General features: G+C 44.6%; 1 protein-coding gene across 1 annotated transcript in view; it reads right to left on the bottom strand.

The window, feature by feature from the left end:
- Nucleotides 1-24,109, bottom strand: part of LOC101912408 (sucrase-isomaltase, intestinal-like) — a 61,874-nt gene that overhangs the window by 25,533 nt on the left and 12,232 nt on the right. The window contains exons 5-12 of the mRNA XM_055807579.1: nt 21,332-21,500; nt 20,561-20,657; nt 19,416-19,528; nt 10,923-11,048; nt 9,830-9,961; nt 3,723-3,836; nt 3,495-3,611; nt 3,315-3,399 (exon numbers count right to left, since the gene is read on the bottom strand). Coding sequence (XP_055663554.1) covers nt 3,315-3,399; nt 3,495-3,611; nt 3,723-3,836; nt 9,830-9,961; nt 10,923-11,048; nt 19,416-19,528; nt 20,561-20,657; nt 21,332-21,500 — 953 coding nt within the window. The remainder of the gene's footprint in view (nt 1-3,314; nt 3,400-3,494; nt 3,612-3,722; nt 3,837-9,829; nt 9,962-10,922; nt 11,049-19,415; nt 19,529-20,560; nt 20,658-21,331; nt 21,501-24,109) is intronic.

The following is a 24,109-nucleotide window of genomic DNA, read 5'->3' as shown; positions in this document are numbered from 1 at the left end:
AAGACCTCAGTTTGCATATCACTCAGCTGCAGATGTAGATAGGCAACACGATTCTGCCCTGTCATGGTAAAATTCACACCTAAGCTCAGCTCTGGCCCCTGTTTTCCCCTGAGCCATCTAGGACTAGAAGACAGCAGGGCTGATGGCACGGCACCAAGCAGCAATGTGAGTGATGAGTGTCGGAGGTGTGCAGGGGAGGAAAAAGCGTGAGGTGCAGCAGTCCACAGGGTGCCACCTGCTGTGGCCCGATAGGCTGCAAGAAGAGAGCAAGGACAGATTATAAGGGGTATATCCACACGCGGATGGGTTATCTCGTAACTCTCTCTGTCTGCAGGTCACAGGCAGTGGAGGCAGCAGCAGCTTTTTGCCTTCAGTAATAGTCAGGGGTAGCCCTGATATTGCTGGTGCAGCGCTGGTTTAGCTGAGCCAAGGGGAAACATGAGGCACAAACTGGCTGCACAGGTGCTGCCTGGTTTTTTGATCTCATGTTAAGGAGATGCTGGCAAAGCCCATTTGATGCAGAAAATGTGATTCTCATCCTCTGCAGGTAGCCTCCATGAAAATGTCATGTGAAATTCAGCAGGAATTGGTCAGGTCAGATGTTTGGTTTATACAATGTATTTAATTTTAGAGATGGAGTTGAAAATGTTATAAAATCTTCTCAAAAAAAGAAAGAAGGTAGCTTCTCAAATGTTCTTCTGCATTCTTAATTAGGTGCACGTGTTATTGTAAATATTCCTCCATGAGCAAGCAATCTCACTGCCTAATTGCACTTTGTGTCTGCAGTTCATTACTACAAAGTGCATTTCTCTGTACCTGAAACCCCATTAGCCTCTCTGCTCTGCTGTGCTACCACAGCTGGTATCCTGGTGTTCAAATCTTCAGACACAAAGGCTCCAGTGTGACTGGTCTGCGTCAGAAATAATGTAATTTATAGGCAATTTTCAAGTAACTGTGACTGATACGGCTTTGAAGGCACTAAGGTTCTGAGGAAAGTCACACTTAATGTCCCAGTGGCAATTAATTCTTAGCCCCATAAAGTTAAGTTGGGACATGAAAGAAAATGCTGCCACGAGTAGTATTTTCGTGCTTCATTCTTATTCTGAGTATTTCACATTCTGCCTCAGTAATACCAATTATTTTACAATTGCATATTAATCTTCAGTATAAAGTGTCTTACGGAAAAATGACTTGAAGGACATCTGGTTGTGGAAGTTCAAGCCATGGTTACCTGTAATCATGGTTATAATGTAGTTCAGGAGTCTGGAGGCTACATGGTCAAAAAGACTGAGGCACGGTGACTGGGGCTTGCATCGATTCAGTCACCTAAAGGACAACAGTAAGCTCCCGAACCCCTGCCAATCCCAGGAAGGTCCTAATGTCCTGTTGGACTAAGCAGCCTAAGTCACACCTCACACCTGCACCAGTCAAGGGCTTGGACAGCCAAGGGCGTGCTCAGTGTTGGCATAAAGTGGAATGTAAAAGATAGGCCTTAAACACTGGTTGAAAGCAGATCTTCTACACCTTGGAAAACATGCCTTAGGCTCCCGTCTGCAGAAGAAAGACCAACACTGGTCTCCAGAGATACTTTATAGCAGCCTTCCAGTACCTAAAGAGGGCCTACAAGAAAGCTGGAGAATTACAAGGGAATGTAGTGATAGGAAAAAGGGAATAGCTTTAAACTGGAAGAGGGTAGATTTAGATTGATAATTAGGAAGAAATTCTACACTATGAGGGTGGTGAGCCCCTGGCACTGGTTTCTCGGAGCAGCTGTGGCTGCCCCATCCCTGGCAGTGTTCCAGGCCAGGCTGGATGGGGCTTGGAGCAACCTGGTCTAGTGGCAGGTGTCCCTGCCCATGGCAGGGGGGTTGGATTAAGATGATCTTTAAGGTCTCTTCCAACCCGAACCATTCTATGATACAATTCTGACACTGTGAGCTACAAACAGAAGTAGGTGCATATGCGCATAAGGAGGAGCAAGCCAGAGAAACTGGGCTCAAAACACACCTGTCTTCAGCATCCCTCATTATCCTTACTCATCATGTAGATATATAGGTCTCCAAGTCTGACTCCTCTATAACGGCTCAGACTTCAACACTAGCTGCCACAAAACTCAGCTTTGTGGCTCAGAAGCCTCTTTACGGGTCTGTCACTCAGTCATTTATTTGTGAGGGCAAAGGAAGCTCAGTTGTTTTGGCCGTCTCCCCCAAAGTCTCACACCTTTTTTTGAAGCTCTGAATGCTGACAAAAATGCGGTAACTTAAGGCAAAGGTGGAAATGTCTCACCACTTCCTGGCTTTGGTCAATGACAAGAGCCATGGGGCCAGTATACAAGAGTTACAACCAGCGGTTTCCCCGCAAAGAGAGAAAATACCAAAATCATAATTAAAAGCTCTGCTTCTAGTTTCAGTAATCTACAATCTTTTAATAATATTTTGTCATGCTTTTGTTATGTATATGTTTCTCTTGCATTTGAACTGAGAAGAAATGAGACTTAATAAATAAAATGAAGAATTCACATGACAGTACAACAGCCTGAAGGGAACAAGGGGTCATTTCCCATACTTCACTGTCAATAATTCATTTATGTATCAACTTCCTGTTGCATATTAACATTGTTGGGGCAAGCTGGGCTTTCCTGGGGAAATGTTGGCTGGATTAATTTCCAGGACCACTGGCACTAAGTATAAGTACTCATAGCTTCCTGGGAAAGAATGTGCATGTCATTAATGCAGCTACTGGAAGAGGTATTCCCATTCCTATCAGTCTCCCATAGGCTTGGGCATTTAAAAAAAATATTTTTAGCCCATTTCTATTAAGATGATGAAAATTTCTTTCCTAAGAGAAACAAAAGATATTGAATTAAGGCATCAAGGAGATGCCATCTTCCTTGTCATGGTTTGTGGAAAAGGCAGAGGCTGGCCATCTTTGGGACCAGCAGTGGTGATGGTGAGGCAGAAGGGTTACTCCTTCCATAAATCCATAGCTGAGTTATAGTATACAGTATCTTGCACTTTCTTTGATGCAGACCAGTTGCTCAGAGAACGGCAGGGAAGGATGTTTTTCTAGTCCTGTTACAAGGCAGCCCCAGTGAAAGAGGAAAGTGGCTTATGTTTGATACTTCACCAAAGCTGAGCTAGTGGAGTCTTGAACAAATATGCAACTGAACACACAGAACAGACAGGGAAAGATGGTAAAAGAGAGGATGGAATTCTTTTTTAAGAAAAAAATTCTGAGATTTTTTTCTAAGCCTATCCAAGATTATTTTTTTTAAAAAAAAAAAAAAAAAAGATTGTCAAGGAGCCTTTACTTACTAGGAACATAAGGAGGGTTATTGATATCATTAACAGCACATCCAGGATACTGGCCTCTTAAGAAATTGGATGGTTCATTCATATCCTTTAATAAAGAGAGTAAGATACATGTTAAAAGCCTCTTTTTTTTTTTTTTTTTTTTTTTTTTTAAGAAGGGAGGGCAAATATAATGAGACTTACAATCCAGATCCCATCATAGTCAAGGACATCCTTAAACTCCAGGCACATCTGGGTCCACCACTCAACTGTCCTGGGGTTGGTGTAGTCAGGAAATACCGAGTCTCCAGGCGGCCAGGCCTAGAGTTCACAGGTACAATTCCTGGTTATCCTCTCATTTCTGTTACACAGCTGCTTCCTCACTTTGAAGCAGCACTAGACCAAATGCATGAAAGAATTTAATAAACCAACCTTTCCAACAGCAGGAGTTACGCCATCAGAGTTGTTCACCCAGACTCCCATTTCTTCTCCGAGATCATAAGGCCTGTAAGTGCCTGGTTCTTCGTCCTTAGTTATGAAAGGGTCCTGAAAATGATGATCACGCTTCCATTATCAAAATCCCAGTGGTAACAACTACTTTTCTACTTGTATTTTTTGGAAAAAAATTGATTATATTCATAATGCAGATTACAATAATATTGGAAGAAAACAGCATTAAAATTTAGTAAGAGTTGAGAGCACATAATAATTTAGGAAAAGACATTAAAGATACGGCATGAGTATTTCTTGTATAAGGCAAAAGTGATATGAGTCATTCTATGTTCAAATGACTTTGGAGAAGAACTAGTTTTTACTTTCCCCCCTGCTGAGGTCTCTGCTGGGCAGAGCAGGCTGCAGCGCTGGGCATTCCCATGCTTGGACACCTCTGGGTTTCCTCCAAGGCAATCCTCACTCCAGCTGCTCCAGCATCAGCAGCTCAACGCTGGAATAACTAAAACTTCTCAAGGGGCTTGAAGTTGGGACACATCCAACCTCAGAAGCACCTCGTTTGCCTGCCCTTCAGATCCAATGTCAGACAAGGGTGTTTTACTCCAGTCTGGTGCGGAGTAACCCAACTCACGCATGCCTGCGGGGCTATATGTCTCTATTCTCCCCAGTGTGAAAACCACAGCATTTTACACCCCATAGCTTGTCCCTGCTGCCCCTTTCAGTGCTTGTGGTGATCACCACCTCACATTGCTGTCAGCAGTGTTAACACAAACCAGCTTCTCTGCCTCAGGATGGCCATTGGTAGCCACCAAACTCATCCAAAGGGAGCCCAATCCACTCCTGGGGAAGATGGTGGGGTACCATGCCAGTAATGCATCAAGTTAGGAATACTTTGAGATGCCAGCGAATGAGGAGAAACTATTCAACTCTGCTCAGCAGCCAGCTGGAACTAAAAGGAGGTAAGTGAGCTCTGTGAGATGTCCCTAATTGGGAGCACCTATCTGCTTTGTGTTATTCAGAACAGAGGAAGATAGCAGCCATTTAGAAGAAGGGATATCTTTACTTTTCTTTTGGAAAGTGTGATTCCCTCAGGTTCTGCTTAAGGCAAAACCTTTCCGTTATGAAACACAATGGAGAAAAACACCACTGAAACAATTCTTCCATTCACTTATAGCTTGTGCAATAATTTAAGTGAACTTTAATTAAAATGTGATAGAAGTCTAACTAATAAACTTCTTAAGAACAAAAAGTATCTGATCCCCCAAATGGTAAATTTCTTTAAAGGCATGTTTTATAGCTCATTTTAATACCTGAAATAATTGCCTGATTTACTCGTAAGCCCTCTGATAGCAAAGCCCTGGTGAAGAAAGTATACTCTTCCATGCCTCACAAACAAAATCCCCTGCTAAATCCCTACCTTAAGTGCAAAATTCTGTTCAACTATCTAGCCCCAGTGTCACCTCCATAAAGAATATAAGTGTCCATTGCATTTTTAACTTGTTTTATAATTCAGCTTTGGAAAAGAGAAAACTGTCCATCTGCAATAATTATCTTATAATTGTGGAAAAGATGTCTCTCAAGGGACTTGAAGGCTGGAAGAAGTCATCTTAATTAGCTACTCCTAATCCAAATTTCTAGTTTCTTTCAGCTGAAAGGTTATCCCAGTGCATAAATCTAATACATTATGCAGGTTTACTATCATCCTAAAGAGAACAAAACCCTCCCATGCATTCACGTGTTGTTTGTGGGGAAGCTGAGGTCTCTTAAATCTTCCCCAACTCATCTTTTCAGCAGCTCTTGGAGAGGAGGTGCTGAGCATCCTTAACTCCAACTGACTGTCCTGAGACCCAGGGTCACCCAGCGCTTACCTAGACTGACACACTTCTACCTATAGCCCCAAAGAGAGATTTTGATGCACATCCATAAAAACTCATGTCTGGAAATTTTAGCCTGTACAGCTCATAGAGCTGGACTTTAAAATGTTAAAGCTATCAAACATTATTTTGAATCATGACCATGTTGCTATTGACTTTTAAGTAATTTGTCACTCATGTCATTCTGAGCTGTTTCTATTTTTAGTGTGATTTAATGGAAGGTATACCAGGTCTTTTATTAAAGCTCCTCTTCAGTAATAACATTTATTATTTTACATTGTAGTCACTGTTACTTTTAGAACTTCTTTTGTTTCTAAAGAATGCATTTGTTCTGACTCAGCTGAAGCATGCACATTTTTCAGCGTAATAATGATAACCAAGTACTGACACTCTTAGACAAAATTTCCCTTAAATGGAGGTGGCCTCTGAAAGAAATCAGGAGAGAGAAGTGCTGAAGGACTGCATTTAGAGATTCCCGTAATGGGACCACGCTACTACCAAGGTGGCCATAGGCACGGAGGGCTCTCAGCATTAGTGGCAAGCACGGGGACTGGACTTCCTGATGGAAGTGGAATCAGCCACCCCAGCAGTGGTGGCACAACAGAGCTCAGGGTCCCATCCTCAGGCAGGTAACCAGTATTAACACTGCTGGCTGTCAGGATCTGCGTTTTGCTTGTGACCATAGCGGTCTGAGACAAGGTGGACTGAACCCATCTCCCCTAAGTCCGTTTACTGGAGGTTTTACGTGACACTAAGTGACTGCGATCAGAGCCCATTTCCTGAAGTCATCATGAGGGAGACAACAATCTGCTACACTTGGGGAACTCACTCATTACTGTCAGTACTCAAAGGGAATGTAAATAGAAAATTGCTCTTTCGGTATCAAACTAGGCTACACTTGCCTCGATTGCAGTTAGCATGACTTTGCCATCACTTGGGAATGAAACCCTTCATACTGTTCCAGCTCATGACTCAACTTACAGGAATGCCTTACATCACTAAAGAATGCTAACAGTTGGAGTTTGACAGAAATTTCAGCAACTTTAATGAAGTGAAAATAAAAAGCTTCACTACCAGTGCAACCTATATTTCCTGTTAGCTTTGAAAAAATTAAGGACAAACTGGATCAGCTTTTTCACAAGCTTATCTAAAGAACTAGAGTAGAAGTCAGTCCTTAGTTACAGGTTAGTGGAAGGAGGAAAGAAGGAATTCCTATCTGAATTCCCATTAGCTCATTTCATGAATTAAGAATTGTTATATTCCTTGCATCTGCCTAACAGCCATATTTATACAGCAACAGCTCCTTACACTGCTCTAGCACGTGCCATCTGAGAAACTGAAAGGGCTTTAAAAATGTTGTTGAAGTTAAACTCACAAGTAAGAAGATAATGTAGCTCATCCACTAAACCGTGACTGCTTGCCTGTAGCTTCTTACCCAGCAGCAAGTGCAAAACAACAGGAAGCATCTTAGCTTTGATGATTAAGGGGTGACTACCATGTATTTACCGAAGGGCAAGAGTGTGCATGGGAAAAGCTACCCCGAACTCATGGCATTTTGCTGATATATACATGTCTTGCAAACTTTTTTGAGGCAAACCAATAAACAGGCAGGTGGTATTTCATGTTATGGCTCTAAGAGATTAGATACTTCTTAGAGAGGTACTGAGGATATAGGGAGCCTAAACTGCCTAATATTTGGAAAAAGCACTCAGTCCTGGCAGCACACATGCTCATCTACCACTTTGTTAGTTATTTACAATGATGTATCCAGTTAATTTTGGACTATTTTTGTCTTGAAGTTGTGCCCTATCAGAGTGACTTAGTAATCTGTTACTGTTTAAACTCCATGCCTTGGATGTTCACTGATGGAAACTGTTTTCACAGCTGCACTCTGGAGCTGTTCATGATTTACAGCTGCAGAAGAACTGGGACCATCATAGGAATGTATCTTTGAGGACAGATTGCTGGCAAACAGTGCTCACTATATAGGCTGCTATTTCCATTATCAATATGTGATTGATCACTTGGGCTGTGGGGTTTTGTTTGAGATTCATAGCAGCAAATGCAATTATAGTACGACAAAGTGAAGATTAGACCAATAATAAATACAGAGCCAGTACTTTTAACGAAACTACCAGAAAACCCACAGCAGACTGAAGAACAGTAAACCTCATAACTGTATTTTAAAAAGAAAATGATGATATGGATACCTGTGGTATTTTAAAAAGAAAATGCTGATATGGATACCTGTGGTGCTGCTTAGTCCATCCTAAGTCATACGCTAAACTTTAAAACAAATTGTGGAGGAAAACATAAGGAAGGGAGGCACTTCTGACTAAATCTATCTATTTGACAAGATAATGTGATTTTTAGATGATGCAACTGCAGTAGCTCTTGGTTATCTTCAGTTAATACACCACAAGTGAAAAGGGAACTGTCCTACAATTGAGGATTCTGCTATTTAGGCTCTCTTCCCACAAGCCTTTGACAAGATGAGGAACATGGCCCTCGTTATAAAAAGACTGTATCATCTTAGGGCCCAAACATTAGTGGCCTCTCCGTTATGATTCAGATGGATTATTTAGTCTCTTTACAAGTATGAGCCACCAATATAATGTAGGTAAAAGTGATGCAGGGCTTTGTCTTATGAGACAATTTTTAACAGCAAGAAGGAAATATTTCTGCCATTCTCCAGACACCGTGGGGGCATCGCCTGGAGTGCTGTGAATTCCAGTTACATGCTACACAGGTAAATGCATTCAAACTGGGGCACACGTCGGGGACAGCTACTAGAATGAGATCTAAAGACCTCACCTGATAAAAAGCGAATAAAATACTTCAGTTTGTTTAGCCTAGCAAAAAAGGCTAAGGGAGAATACACTTGTTCAAATTAAGTCTATCAAGAAAGAAAGTAGAAGGATGAGAAGCTGGCAGTTTGAGGTAAGTAAGAATAGTAGCACCCAAAAGAAAGGTGCTGACTATTTAGACTGGAAAATAGAAGACCACAACGACAGCAAAAAGTCCTGAGAGGGACTCTGTGGGATTGTGTCCTCCTTCTTCCCCTATAGGTCAGCTCAGCCTGAGCCATCCCTGATGCATCTGTTGGACATGTTTGCAGCACCAGCCCAGAGAGGGAACCCTGGCCCCAGGGCAGCAGGCGCCCTGCTCCGCTCGCTTGCAGACAGGCAGCTTTATCCTAATGTCTGCCTTCAAGCTTTTCCGCTGAAATTTAAAGCACTTTTCTTCTTATCCTGTCCTAGTGGCTATAAAGAGCAAACTATGCCTCTCCTCTCAGCAGCAACGCTTCACACCCTGCAGGCACTGCTCTGGCTCCCGGTACTCCTGAGCCTTCCCACCCCAGTCCTCCCCAGGCAGTGTGACTGCCCCAGCCTGCTGCCCCCCTAGTACTGCACTGATGGGGGACCCTCAAGAGCAAGGTCTCACACATTTATCAAGAACTTTTATTTATTTCTTAATTTCTGTATTTTTTTAATTTAAATTTCCATTTAATCGGTTTCCAAATCCCTTGCCACCACTGGCCTGCACTTAGCTATTGTGACAAAAGAGTAATTTCGGCACAAGGACTTGTATAGGGACTTGCTGGAGAGAAACAGCAAACTTTGTTGGGAAAATTGATGGTGGAAGATGGAAAACTCCCATTTTCTCACCTGCCCAAATTAATTCCTTTGATCATACATCAATTTTGGTTACAGGTTCAACACATTTTCAACAAATTTTCATGCAAAAAAATGTCTTTTACATTAGTTTAGATAAAAAGTAAGTATAAGGCAATGTGGATTGTAGTTTCTAACATTCCAGAATGATTACGAATAATTTTTTTTATCCATTATTTAGCTATTTTTGGTGTATAATAAACTCATTTGTTCATTTTCGGGAAAAGAATAGCATGAAAGCAATCCTACCTCAACTCAGCTGTGAACAGAGGCAAAATTTCTTATAACTGAGTGTGAAAAAGTGAAAGAGAATTAATGTTATGGTATAGAGAGGGTGTTGGTACACAGAAATCTGATAAATGCAACACATTTACATGTGAAATTTGTGGAAAAATTGTTTTTCAGCTCTTCTCAACAAATGACAAAAATGGAAAACCTGCTACAATAGCATGCATGCCTTAGCACCTAGATACTACTATGAACACAATGCTGTAAATAGTTCTTATAAATGGAGAAATAATTAGCAACATTGTTAATTTACCAGAATCACGACATTATGCATTCCTTCCTTCTTCAGCTGTTGGATATACTCTGGCAGACCTGCATAATTCACTTTATCATAGGTGAAGTCCAGGCGACGTTCCATGTAGTCAATATCAAGATGTTGGACATCCTAAACATTTTTAAAGTAAACATTATATGAGTACTTCGTCCAGCTCTGGAGTCCTCAGCAAAAGAAAGAGCAAGAGCAGGAGCTCCTGTTGGAGCAGCTCTAGAGGAGGGCCACAAAAATGATCAGAGGGGTGGAACACCTCTCCTATGAGGAAAAGCTGAGAGAGTTGGAGTTGTTGACAGGCTTTTTAGTAGGGCCTGTTGTGATAGGACAAGGAGTAATGGTTTTAAACAAGGAAGGTAGATTCGAACTAGATATAAGGAAGAATTTTTTCATGATGAGGGTGGTGAAACACAGGAACAGGTTGCCCAGTGACTTGGTAGATGCCCCATCCCTGGAAACATTTAAGGTCAGGTAGGACAGGACTCTGAGCGACATGATCTAGTTGAAGATGGCCCTGCTCATTGCAGGGAGGTTGGAATAGGTGACTTTTAAAGGTTCCTTCCAACCCAAACTATTCTATGATTTAAGTATTTGATACACAAAATCAGAATGTATGCAACTGCATTTCTAAAAGGTAATGTATGAAATGAAACCGAAGAGATTGGCTATAATAATAATAAATAATTGTCAGGTCAAATTCAGCTCCTATAAACTTACATGGTAGCAATGGACAAAAAGGAAACGTTGAAGTCCTAGTTTAACAACTGTTCAGCAGCGACATGAAGTACCATAATTTATTTTTTAAATGCTAGCACCTCTTACTGCATAACAGTAAATCCACACCAGAATTGCCTGCTATGCAGCAAGAGCAGCATTTAAACCTCATGTTCAAAGCCCGCTTTAAATGGTCTTTTAAGCATTATAAAGATATTACATGCAAAACCACTACATAAGATTATGAGTAATCTTTCATTCTACAATTCTCTTTCTAGGATAATTGCTTTTCCTCTATTACAGTTTTATTCATCTCCCTTTGGATTGCAAAACTAGCATACACAGTGAAAAAAATCATACTTACATATGGGATATCATAGTAGTGCATGCGATCGACAGTTTTCTTTAAAACATCAATGCTGCCATAACCCCATCGGGACAGATGAAATCCCAGAGACCAGTAGGCAGGCATGTGTGGACGTCCAATGGCCTACAGCAGGGATGAGGAATACAGAAATGCAAAGGGTGAGATGAAAAGAAGTTATTCTGAACCACCAGGAGAGGCTCCCAGCTCACTTAAGTCATGAAGATCAGGGCACAAGTATCACATACCCAAGAAATGCCCTTTCCTTTCTCAGAACGGCTGCCTGTACAGCGTGCCTGGCTTCAAAAAAGTGCTTCTTCTGGCAGACCCTTGTCCTTAGCAGAGGCCCTGAGTGTCACCCACACTGAGCATCACTTCTAAGAACGCCCCAGTGGAAGACACGGCATATGAAACCCAGGCTAACATTAAACATGGGTCTCGCTGAGGCCTCAGCCTCCACACAGTAGCATGTGCCTTCACTCACATGGTGCCCGCTGGCAGAAACCCAGCGTGGAGCCTTGCGCTGCCTGACCCATGCCGAGGCCACTAACCCTTTGGTCAACAGCAGGCAAATCCCTGATGCTGCACAGCAACACCAGCTCTTGCCACATCCAGCTGAACTAACTCATCCAGAGTCTGATGTTTATTTGAGCTTGCTGAAGTTTTAATTATATTTACACACCACTCTGATGAAATTCTGCTACTTATGACCCACTGCTCTTATTGCTGGCCAACAGCAATGCCTTGCCAGGCATTGACAAACCTCTTCAAGGTCAGACTTACTGTTCGGTCCACAAATTCTCAACTGAAACATGAGGTAATGAGTCAAATATGGTTTTATAAATATTTTATTTCCACTGGCTCCACATAATCCAGCTGTAAATTGCATGAGGAAACTCGATTGAGAGCACAGGAGACTGAGGCATCCTGCTCTGCTTCCCCTGGTGAGAGCTGCTCTGGTAACCTTGGACAAGCAGCGAGCAACCACAACGTGCCTGTTCTGGAAATAAGCAGAAATCCAGCAATGCCTCGTTAGCAAACACTGGTGTGGTGTTTTCTGGGGGAAGTCTCTCGAAATCCTTGCTCCAGCAGTCAGATCCCATAAAACAAGCCTTTGACCAGTATTTCTAACATCCTTGCAGGCAATACATGAAAATCCAGTCGCTAGTAAGCACCCGTGGCTTATTAATCAGTTGTAGCTATTGACTCCCTTTGGTTAAGTAACTGTTTCTCCTTTATTTCCTTGTGGAGCTCCATAGTTCGGTAATTACGCTAAGAAATGAAAAAGAAGAAAACTTGCATATTGGCAGCTAAACCCCATCTACTTTAACTAAATAAGACACGGCACTCCTGGCACTCTGTATCTATCGCGTTGCTAAGCTCTCCAGAGATCGCAATGCCTAAAGGCACATCTTCCTATGGGAAGTAAGGATCTGACCTGGGAAAGCAATGCTGAACTTGAAATTTCTCTAAAATACGTCACAGATGCTAGAGCTGGTGGGATGTGTAAACTGTACCAGTCAGAAAAACAGATGCAAGAGAGAAGTGGGGAAAAGCAGAGGGTGTTTTAATGCACCCCAACAGGGTAAACTGCTTCCTAATGAGAATGGCTTGTGGACAGACAGGCAAATTTTAAGCACTAGGAATTACAAATGTGGCTACAATGTGCTTTTGCTTGTTGGGATACTGCTGTCTCACCTCAGGAAAAGCAGGAGGAAGCCAGAACAACTGGTGAAATTGATGGTTTGAGTCCCTCCAGGAGGGATGCTCCAGCTGAGCAGCACAGCTGCCCTGTATGCCTACTACTTGTCCCATTCCACCAGGCTTAACTCTCTTCATCCTCCTCAACACCTGCTTTACCTCCAACTTAGCTGGAGGCTAAGCCCTTCAGAGGAAGCAAGAGCAGCTATCAGCAGCATCCTCATGACGCAGCTGCAATTAGGCTTCACTGCACGCCACTGCACCCTTGCCAGGAAAGACCCTAGGCGGTCCCTACCATGGCGGGGGGCGGTGAGCAGAGACATGCTGTTGCCACCACAGTGCAGTCTCGTCTGGTTACACGTGCCATTAGTTATTTCCAGCTTGTGTGGATAGACCTGGTCCCCCAGACCATCTTTCAAGCTCTGCTGGGGTTTCCCATGGAGAGCTGAATGTGGCTCAGGACGATCTCCTAGACACCCGGTGAGCTGCCACTGAGGTGTCCAGCAGGGCACGGCAAGCCTCAGGGCAAGAAGTCTGCTCCTCCGTCACAACTGCACTCACCATATTAAGGACAAATTCATCTAAGGCAGCAGCAGAGCTTGTTTTAGACCAGCCAAGGCTGCAAGATGAGCTCTGTGAAGCCCACCCCTTTGTGTTCCTAAAGCAGATGCATTTTTTGCCCTTGCTTTCTCTACTGTAAACAGAGACTGACCTCTACAAACAAGGTTTAAAAGACAGACCAAAACAAAAGAACTCCCTAATGAAATAAAACGGTTTTTGCACAGGCTTCTCCCCTTGGACAAGAGGAAGAGGGAAAACCAGCTGATAAATATTAATGCTTCATCTGAACACAGAGCCCCGTGCCCTGGCAGGATGTCTGCGTGGCATCCGCTGCCTCCCTGTGAGCGGGCTGGGAAACGGGGACCACCGTGGGGGGGACCCCCCTGGGCAGAGGCAGCAGGAACCGCTGGGCAGCCCTGCTCTGGGTCCTGCGATATTCTGGGTCACTCCCGGCTGGGGAGGACAGTCAGCCTGGGACATTGCCAACACAATGTAGTTCAAGAGCTGGATGGGGATTTGCTTCTATTGAGCACCCAGGAGGATGCCAGTGGGGCTGGAGGTGGAAGTGTAGCCACCAGCATGCCAGCCAGGGTCCTTCCCAAAAGGCACGTCCCCAGAGCTGGCATTTGCTGAGGTTCAGCTGCTCACCCTTACATGACAGTGCTGTCCCACCTGCGAACTGCAGAGCTGCCCCATGGCAAGGCAGTATTTCATGGCAGCATTCCTGGAGGATGTTCGGGATTGCAGCTGAACCAACTGAAGAAAATCTACCTTGCAAGCAAGATATTAAGTTTTAAAGCAATTAGTTCCCCAGGTTCACCAGGCCTCTGCATCTATGGTAAGCTTAATTGAAATCAGCAAAACATCTGAAGAGGAAGGATGAAAACAGGGCAGCTGGGGAAACAAATGTTCTTTTTTCTAATTATGCTGCGGACGCTCTCTAATGGATCCCCCTGAAGCTTCCTTATAAAGTAACTGACATATGGTACCTACTCACAGATGGATCAGCAGAGGCAGGGATGTAATTTTGCAAACCTGAAAACTCATGTTGGATTTGATATATATTTAGGATCCAGTTAATTCATATAGATTGCATTCTGCATACAAATGATCATAAAATGCAGTAGGCAGAGAAAGCCTGCCTGGCAAAATTGACTCCATAGAATCAGAAAAGGTAAATGAGGTATGGCAGGGGAACTGAGGGAGGAAAACATGAGAAATGCAGAAGCAGCAAACATATGGGGTATCCAAACTGAGAAAAATAAATGGGAAGATACAGTAGTACAGAAGTGGGGGGAAAAAAATAATCCTATTTTCTGTTCCACAATTCCTCCTGCACTTAGTTTTGAAATAGCTCCTGGTGTTTAATAAATTAGTTTTTCCAGGTTTACATAACTTGGCTTTACATAATTTTTTCCCCTTTTTTCAGATGCACCTGAGACCTGATGAATCTAGGAGCTAACCTAGAAGCGTTTAGTAGCAAGAACAAAGTTCAGTGAAAACATGTATACCTAGCAGCTAAAATCTGTGCCCAGGTGATCGGTTATTCACTTTCCCCTGTGTTGGGTTATGGGACAAAGAACATCATTACTATGAGCATCAAGGTTACCAACTAAGTTTAAAATGCCATATAGTAAACCAGGATCCTATTCTATTAACACCATGACCAAAGACTTCGATGTGAGAGAGATGGCTGAAGAGTTATGTCCTATAGGTCGCAGAACCTGTAGAGAGAGATACTCTTTCCCATGCTTACAAAGGAACCGAGTTCCCATGCTTACAAAGGAATGCAGGTACGGGGGCTCACCATGAAAGATTGCTAATCTTGCACCTTAATTAGCCATATAAAATGACTCTTGAAGCTTGACATTTGCTTAAACTTCCTTTCTTTAAGGAAGAATTTTAGGAGGAAACTATAAAAGTCCAAGTGGGCTAATGCCCTGGATTTAGACGCAGAAATAGTGTGTTTGGATAGTCACACAACTATCCAAATGACACAGGTGCTCCCGTGGCCCAGATACTTTATCCAGCTCATCCCCTGTGGCTGCAGCAGGCATGTGAGTACTGTGAGCACCTAGGCAGGCAGGGGGTAACCTTCACTCAAAGTCTATGCACAGAAGCTGAACTTTGTTTTAGGAGCACAAGAAGAAAGGCTCTGCAACTGCTGAACCATTAAAAGGATGCTCACAACCTCAGGAATTTAAAAATTTTAAGGACTTTCAATCCCAAGGTCTTCAAACCTTGTTCTTTGCTGCACAAACACTTACTAGCTGCTTAGTCTTTCTTGGGGAACCCAAGAATTCAACTGCAAGACTCTTACTGAATCATCTGTGATAAACTCTAGGTACAAACAGGTTCCTCATGTTGCCTCTCAAATAGAGGGCTGGACTAGAGACCTCCTGAGGTCCCTTCCACCCAGAACTATCCTACGGTTCTGTAAGGAAGAAGTAAGCAGCAATTTGCTTTCAAAACAGAATCAGGAGACGTGCAGTATGCTCTCTTAAAGCTTATCATTGGATAATTTGTAATAAATTCATGGCCTTCACTCAACCCAACAGCTGTTAAATGTCCATTTGTTGAGTTACTACTTTCCTGAGTGTTTTGTTATGGAGCTCACACACGACTGCTACGCACTGTTGCTCTGTCTTGGAACGCCATTGGTGGACTTGGCAATGGTAGCCTGGCATTAGGTCTGGCCATAGACCCTCAGCTAGGCTCGGCTCAATGGCCGAGTTCTTCAGCTTATTGCCACTTTTTCCTATCCCCCTGCAAACCGAGGCGTTTGCCATAAAAAGTGAGGTTTCTGTTATATAACTGTTCTGCCCACCAGACCTCTTCTGTGAGGCAGGAGAAAAGTGTGATTACTGTCAAATACATATATAGCTGTGACAGGACCCTGTCTGATGTGTCAGGAGCAGTGCTCCTCGCAGCTGGGCTCAGGGACACGAGGGAGCAGAAGAATCGGGATGGAGATTTCTCCTTCCCATTGCACAATGCCCAGCACATGCCCTGTCACTGCCATCACTGCTCTAGGGCTGTGGTGCCGCTGGCAGGATGCACCCTACAGCCCATCTCTGCTCCACGCAAGACAGCAGAGGGGGAAGAGAGGTGCCAGCATCCAGTCCCCTGCTCACTTCCCACTCTGCATCGCTCTGGGAGCCCATTTAAAGCAGATCAGCCTGGGCCAGGCTGGCACCCAGAGCCACCACAGCTTTTGCTGCCACCTGACCTTGCCCTGAGGATGCACAGAGAGGTGGCCCTGGCAGGGCAGCAGCAATCATCCCTGATCACCACGCAGGGAGCACCGCTCTTGGCATAGCCTGCCTGCCCTCAGCTGGTCACGCAGCCGTGGCTCTGGGCAAGAGCCCGTGGGCCACCCCTGGGTGCTGGCAGCAACCTGGTGAGGTGCACGGAAAAAGCTTGCATACTCCAGAGACCCAGTAAAGAGCTTCATTACAATGCTGTCGTAACTGCCTCATTTGGAGGGAACTGCATAAAAGTACTGAGCAGAGCTAAGCTCTGAAATCTTTCACAGAAACAAGCGTGGCAGGGGCCGGGGGGTTGCTCAGGTCTTGAAGCAGCACTTGAAGGCAACAGCACAAAATGTTTGAGGAAGGTGTGGAGCACTTTGCTGTGGACACAGCCCCCTTGCTTTCAACAGCCATGCACCAGCTGACACCTGGCCACCCTGCAGCGCCACTGAGGCCATCCTGGAGAGGATGCAATGGGTGGTCCTTGCAAAAAGCCCCGTGCAGCTATTTTGGGCAGATGTTTGCACAGGCAGGAGATGGGTGCTGTTCTCCCAAGCAGCTCATTGCAGCAGAGCAGCCTGGCCCTACCACAGTCCCCTGCAGCTGGGTGCTCCCAAAACACCACTTCCCAGAGGAGACCCGTGCAAACAGCTGAATTCACTGAGGGGTGCTGCTGAGCAGCGCCTTGCAGACATCAGTCACACTGCTCCTTTCCACCCCCTCTCCTTCCCCAGGGTGTGACAATGACTGCATGGGAGAGTCCTCTTGGTGTGACAGAAAATACAACTGAAAAATCAAGTATTTTCTGTCCTCTTCACCTTCCCACATATCCTGTACATAAAAGTCAAATCATTACCCTAGAGACTAATAATATGGTAATTGTAGCATTTGCAATCTGGGAATTTCAGGATGTTTACTGAAGAAGTTATTATTTCACGGTGAAATTGCTACCATGCATTCTTTAAGATTCCCTAGAGAGCTGAGCGCAAGCTTGAGGAATACAGAACAGGGAATTTTTTGTCCTGGCATGTGACATGTCGGGTTGGGAGACACCCACCGGCTCCCCTTCACCTTGTTTTCTTCACTCCAGCTCCATTTCCAGAGAGGCAGGGGTGGAAAGTGAACTGCCAGTACCCATCAGCTGGGGAGTGAGAACGCTCTCATTTTATTTTCAGCTGCTGGCCACCTGCTAAGCCACAGAAATGCTGCCTTCAAACACCAGCGAAAGACTTTGAAAAGAGACAGGGATGGCTCTAATCTCCATCGCGTTGCCACAGAGACTCCCCTGAAATACCTGCTTTCATCGCAGGGATCAAGGCTGCAGCGAGGGGGAGAGTCACTGTACTTGTTCTTTCTTTCTTTGTGGGTTTTTTTGTTGTTGGATTGCCAATGTGTAAGTTCAAGAACTGGTTTGCTGGTTGGCCTGTGGCACTGGGGTCATAAGCGGCTGGTGGGGAGGACATGCAGAGTGAGCTGGAAACCTCTGAGCAACAGAGCAGTCGCTCCGGGATGCAGCCTTGCACCTCTCTGGGAGGCACACCTGAACCTCTGCTTGGAAAGGGAAGGTCTAGCAGAGCCCACCACCCTGGGGAGGCTCCAGCCTTCCCAAAACAGCATCATGAGCAAGGCTTCTTCTCCCTTCTATCACCAGAACAGAACCCAGCAATACTTTCTTTCTGGCCTAAATCCTCTTTTTCCCTCAGTCCAAACCACAATACTTCTGTTCCCTTTTCAGACACTTTAAAAGAAGACAAGCACAGGAAATGAAGGCTTTAAAAAGCCAGGAAAGACAAAATGTTTGCTGAGAATCAGAGCTCAGGCCCCTTGGTGGGGTGGCGGAGGGGAAGGCAGAGCACACGCAAACCTTCCTGCAAGCTGGGGATGCCCAGCTTTGGGATGCCCAGCTCCGGGATGCCCGGCTTTGGGATGCCCAGCTCCGGGATGCCCAGCTTTGGGATGCCCGGCTCCGGGATGCCCAGCTCCGGCATGCCCAGCTTTGGGATGCCCAGCTCCGGGATGCCCAGCTTTGGGATGCCCGGCTCCGGGATGCCCGGCTCCGGGCTGCTCAGCACCTCCAGTTGCACCTTAATCCCCAACATCTGCACACCCTTCTCACAGTGACGTGCCCTTCTCAGCTTTGCTCCATCCTCTTTCGGCTTGGCACTGGTTTCTTTATCTACAGAGCTCGGTTCTGAGGTGGCAATTTTGCGTGCAAGGGCCCAGTTAATACATCACCTGGCATTTGGCGAGCAGGAGGAACATGTTACCTGCTACTTTTTTTCTGGGCGGCCCTTGCTGGATAAGAATTGCATGTACACTCCCAGAACAGCTATTTGCATGTGTAGTCTCAGTTCTTTGGAAACATTGGGCAATTGGAAAGCAAGTAGTTATGCTCTGTGAGACAGCAGTATATGTTTTTTCATGTCTGTGCCCTCCAATGCAATTACATGGGGTTTCATTAGCAAAAACGGGCTGATGGCTTCAAAATCAACAAGCAATTCCGCTGGCAAATAGAGGCTTGAAGCCTTTGAAGTTCATGCAACATCTCTGAAGTCCAGCAGATGTAAAGTTCCCAAATATTCCCATCTGTGCTCTGCCTAGTTTGTTTTCTCTGTTCACAGTGTCGAAGCACAGTTACAGTGTTGTAGTGAAGACCACAAATCTACCACAGCCTGGAGAAGAGTAAGCTTGGAGAAATTTCTTTCTAATCATTGCAACCTTTCAATGCATTCATGCTGTCAATGCGGTAGGACAGGCTGGAGATATGCACTGAGCACCCAGCCCGGCCAGCCTGCTGCACTCAGACAGACTGTCCGCACACACTTGAGCACCCACCAGGTTGCCCACAGACCCGAAGCTACGGACTGTATGAACAGCTCAGGACAAAGCCCTGGCTGCACTGCCGGCTGATTCTACCAGATACTGACGGGAGTTCATTGCAAAGCACTGCTCCATGTGACATAGGCACTTTTCTACTAACCTCTGTGTATTGCTGAACAACATTTTCGGGAGTCGGTCCAAGGAAGACATAGAAGTCAAGGATCCCTCCAATAGTGCGGAAAGTTAAAGATGGGTTTGGACTCAGAGAAACATCTGGAAGGAAAAAAACAGGTTCTCAGTACAAACCAGCTCTGCACTACTCATAGGAATAGTCCAAACCTGCACCAGGCGTGGTTCAGACTTGACATTAGGAAACATTTCTTTACCAAAAGGGTGGCCACACCCTGGGACAGGCTTCCTGGAGAGGTGGTTGATGCCCCAAGCCTGTCAGTGTTGAAGAGGCATTTGGACAATGACCTTAATAATACACTTTAGCACTGTAGGTCCCTTCCAACTGAACTCTCCTGTCCTGTCCTATACTGCCGTAGGTGTATGCGTGCTGGGCTGTGCTGTGCATAAATATTTCCCCAGGGAGAGATGGCTACAGCTTCAAGTCACGACCTGACACCTTGTGGGTACAGTTTGATGAGCAAACAGGACCTGTACATAGACTAGCAGTTGCCCAGTGTTTCTGTAATCTCTGCTTTCAGGTTGGCACTGTGCAGCAATAAATCACAGAACCCTACACAGAGTAGGTTGCGCAGATCCATTTGTCTCAGTTTCGTTTATATAAAAAGAAACCACAAGCTTGTGTTTAGGGTTCCTCTATGCTATTTTAATCTTCTTATTGGAAGTCATTGCCTGCCAGGGGAAACTGATTTTATAGACTCAGTGAAGATTCCCCTTTTCTGAAATTATACTACTGGATTAATACTGTAAGGTGACCATGGCAACACATGAAACTATTCTCCACAGACAGAATGTAAGGCTAACCTAAATTGATTTGATTCAGTTATGCCAATCCCAGAGGAAATTTCTTCTACCTTCACCTTTCCCTGTGTGTGCATCTATTTTAAAAAGAAAAATAAATAATCATATATTTTGCTGAAAATACTTTACCTTGTCAAACAGTCATTCTAATGGCATCCCTATGAAAACCTTATAGTAATTCCTGGAACTTCAGTTAGAACAGTCACTCATATTTGTACCACATTGAAAAAGCAATCAGTAAAACAGTTTTTTATATTTACTAATTTACCATCTTTCTATATTCTGCCCGTATAGGGAACCCATACATCTTTTTACCTTGTGCATTGGAGTTCAGAAGGAGAACACCATGGGCATTGGAGTCTGCTTCTACACACATGTAGAAAGGATGAACTCCATAGAGGTTGGCAAGTGGCTGAAACATAAACAGTGCTTTAGGTATAGCTTGACTTGGCTATTCTTCATAGGTTTTGTCAGCTAGGTACATATGCAAATTCAAGGAAATAAATTCATTCATAGTTAGAGACTCGTTTTGAAAAGTTGGGGATTTTTTCATCTAAACTGGTGTGAAGTCAGATTGATAGAAAAGAGCTACTTTTCCTGCTTCATCAAGATGCTACTTTTTTAGTCTCCCTGACTTAAACCTACCACGTTCTGCCAAACCCTCCAAAATGGCACCGGTAAAAACTGCTTTGCTAGCTAAAATAGATTTATCAGCCACTGGCCAGAGTTTAGCCAAACATCTAATGAGTCCTGCTGAAGTCCAGCTTGTACAGATGAACAGGGATTGATGCAAGCATGAAATTAAACGCTTTCCTGAACAAAGATCTTGGCACATTAAATACTTTTATCTGAAAACTAACTACGCCGTGAGAAAGATTCTGATGAAACGTTTCAAAGTCCCCTCAAAATGACTCATGGTTTTGTCATTTAATTAAAACTTACAAAACCTGTGACACTCTGTGTTCACCATTGGTTCACGTTAGCAGTGTTACCATACAGAGAGAGGTGCTCCCTTGGCAAAAGCTGTGCCTTGCCACCTCCTTTTGGTGATAAAAGCTTGGGAAAACCTTACATAAAGTGAATTACCGTTGGTGCCTGATCCCTGCTGAACATGCCATAAGTAACAAAGTCCATGCTGTGTTTGAAAGATGGGTGCTCGTGTTCACCAAACCCATACACTGAAGTGGACGGCACAGTAGTTGTAATCTGGAGATACTGGTTGGAGAAAAACAGATCAACCAGGGGACTGTCCCACCTGTGATAAATAGAGGGAGACACGATTAATTTGCTTATATTTGGTATGCGTCATTTTAAGTTCACGTTTGGCTATTTATATTATTTATGCATTTTGGAGAGTAGCTCTGTTTAAAAAAACATTGAATTCTGTGCATGCCTCTGACATACTTAACCTATCACACATTAAATTCATCTTGCAATGGCCGCAGATATCTCATCTACTTATACAATAGAATGCATCAGTATAATTTTGAAAAGAACAACTAAAATAACAGAAGACACTATCTATAATCCTATTACCAAAATAAGTGGTTGCTTGTGCTATTTCTATGACAACCAACAGGGCAGCTAAAAATTGTTATTACACAGTGGGGTTCAGAATCCTTAATGAGAGCAGCAGACATTTAGTTGTTATTAGTTTTTACTTTTTAATGTTTTGCTGGATCAGGACCTGAATACTCTTGTTATCCCCGACTTTATGCAGGTGCCCAAAGCGGAGGGATAGCTTCCTCCAGACTCTGCTTGAATTAGATGTTTTTATTGTGATGGCCCTCTCCTGCTTCTCTCACCAGCTTAATGCCTTTATTTCTATCGAATCAACTGTAGACACAGGCTCACATTTAATTAGGTGTTACATTCTGTTTCCTATCTCTAGTGCTATAATGAGCTGCAAGCTAGATGGAGGAGAGCATAGTCAAGCCGTGGAGAAGTGTTTTGTTAATGGTACCGTGTATGCCATGAGTACCACATTTAGATAGCACCCTCTTGAGCCTTGTTTAACCATGAATTTGTTACAGCTAATTAAAATAAACGAGCCAAAGCCATAGAGCATAGAAGTGGCATAACTCTCCTTTTAGTGGTCTTTTGTCAATGATTTTGACAAAATTAAATGGTTGATTAAATTGACCGGTAAATCAGAGAAGTGGAAGACAGGCTGTGTTGGCAGGGAGCAGCACCACCCCCAGGAGGGGAGTGCTCTCTGGTGAGACCTGGCTGCCACCCGTGCCACCGGCACCCCTGCTTGGGGGACAAGACCCCACTGCTGGGAGGACTGGGAAGGCACCGCCGCTCCCACCATGCTGGCCTCAGGCAGCTCTGTCCTCCCATGAGGAAGCAAGGACAGCCACTCACGGCGATGCCCAGAGACAGACCCAAGGCACCCTCCTGCTTCTCCTTGCAAAAAGCAGGCACAGTCTATCCCTAAAATGTCCTAGACAAATCCTAAGCCAAGCACACGTACTGAAGGGTCTATGCGTTCTTTAAAAAGCCTATTTGACCTTTCTCACAAGCAGGAAAAATAAGAATTTGTATTTAAGTCTTGATTTGGTTCTTTGCCAGCAGCAACCCTCCCTCCCTCCCTTCCATCATCTCCTCCACCTACACACTGTACTGAATAAGGTTATTTTCTTATAGCAAGGTTAACGCTTGCAAAATATCCCTGGGAATCGGATCCAGCCCTTGGCAAACAGAGGCCTTTCTGCAAGAGGATGCTGCTGTGTACAGATGGGAATGGGCTCTGGAGCTATGCTCCTATCCAAAGGAACGCCGTCACGTAGCTCTGCTCTGTGCCAAGGCAGGCATGGTCATTGCTCTGAGCAGACCATGGGGTTATGCATAAAGCAAAGGATGCCAGAGGGGAAATACTTTGAGAAGAGCTTAAATATCTGTCCTAACTCATTGAGCACTCTCCATGATGTCTCTTCAGAGGACATGAGGCTTTGTACATTCATGGTACCCACATTATGGCACTGACATTTCCCATCCTAGAGAGCAATTAGTGTTACCATGGCATTAAAAGTGCTCCTTCCACTCAGCAAGTCCTCTCCCTGCCCAAGAGGGTCACTGGGGTGGTGCAAAGCACTACCCTTGGAACAGCCCCTCTGCCCCACCGCATCTTTAAATGGCACAGAGAAACCGTTTTAGATCTCATACATTCCCTCAGGCCACGGTCACGCACTCAGCTTCTGCATGGCATCACCAAAACAGCGCCCCGCTCCCCACCCCTCCATCACTCAGTTCCCCGGGGGCTGCCCCTCCCAACTGCTCAGCCCCCCGTGCCGCGCCGCCAGCCATCGCTCTCCATCAGCCTCGTCTTTCAGTAGATCTCTGCTTGCAAGAGCAGCCATGCACTAAATATAGCATTAACTACAACATAAAAAGACTGGTAAAGGTGCGCTCTTTTTTTTTCTGGGCACCATTATGTTTTCCCCATCTGAGGGAAAACATGGACAGGCTTTCCCCTTCTGCCTCCCCTCCCAAGTGGCTGCCCTTGTGCTCTGCAGCACACTGTGGTAACCTGTTGTGTTACTTTATCTGTTTGCTTGTGCTGTGTTGGCCAAGAGCAACCATTTAAATGAAAAAATTATGTCTGTCATTCCTTAAACCCTTGGAGACAATAAAAGAAACATTATATCTCCCCCACCTCCCCTCCTGCTGGTTTAAAGCAGATAGAAGGAACGAAACAGGAGGGAGCATAAAACACCACCACGTACACAGGGATCTGTGTGGTTCTCCTCCGACAGTCCTATGCACCATTACAGTGTCACAGGACGGACAACAGAAGTGATCTAAAAAAAGCTAAAAATATAGCTGAGTGGTTTTCACTGTCAAAAATTCAGCCCCTACCAG

Source organism: Falco peregrinus, chromosome 6 (assembly GCF_023634155.1).
Source record: "Falco peregrinus isolate bFalPer1 chromosome 6, bFalPer1.pri, whole genome shotgun sequence".
Classification (NCBI taxonomy): Eukaryota; Metazoa; Chordata; class Aves; order Falconiformes; family Falconidae; genus Falco; species Falco peregrinus.
This window is presented reverse-complemented; position numbering and strand designations above follow the sequence as displayed.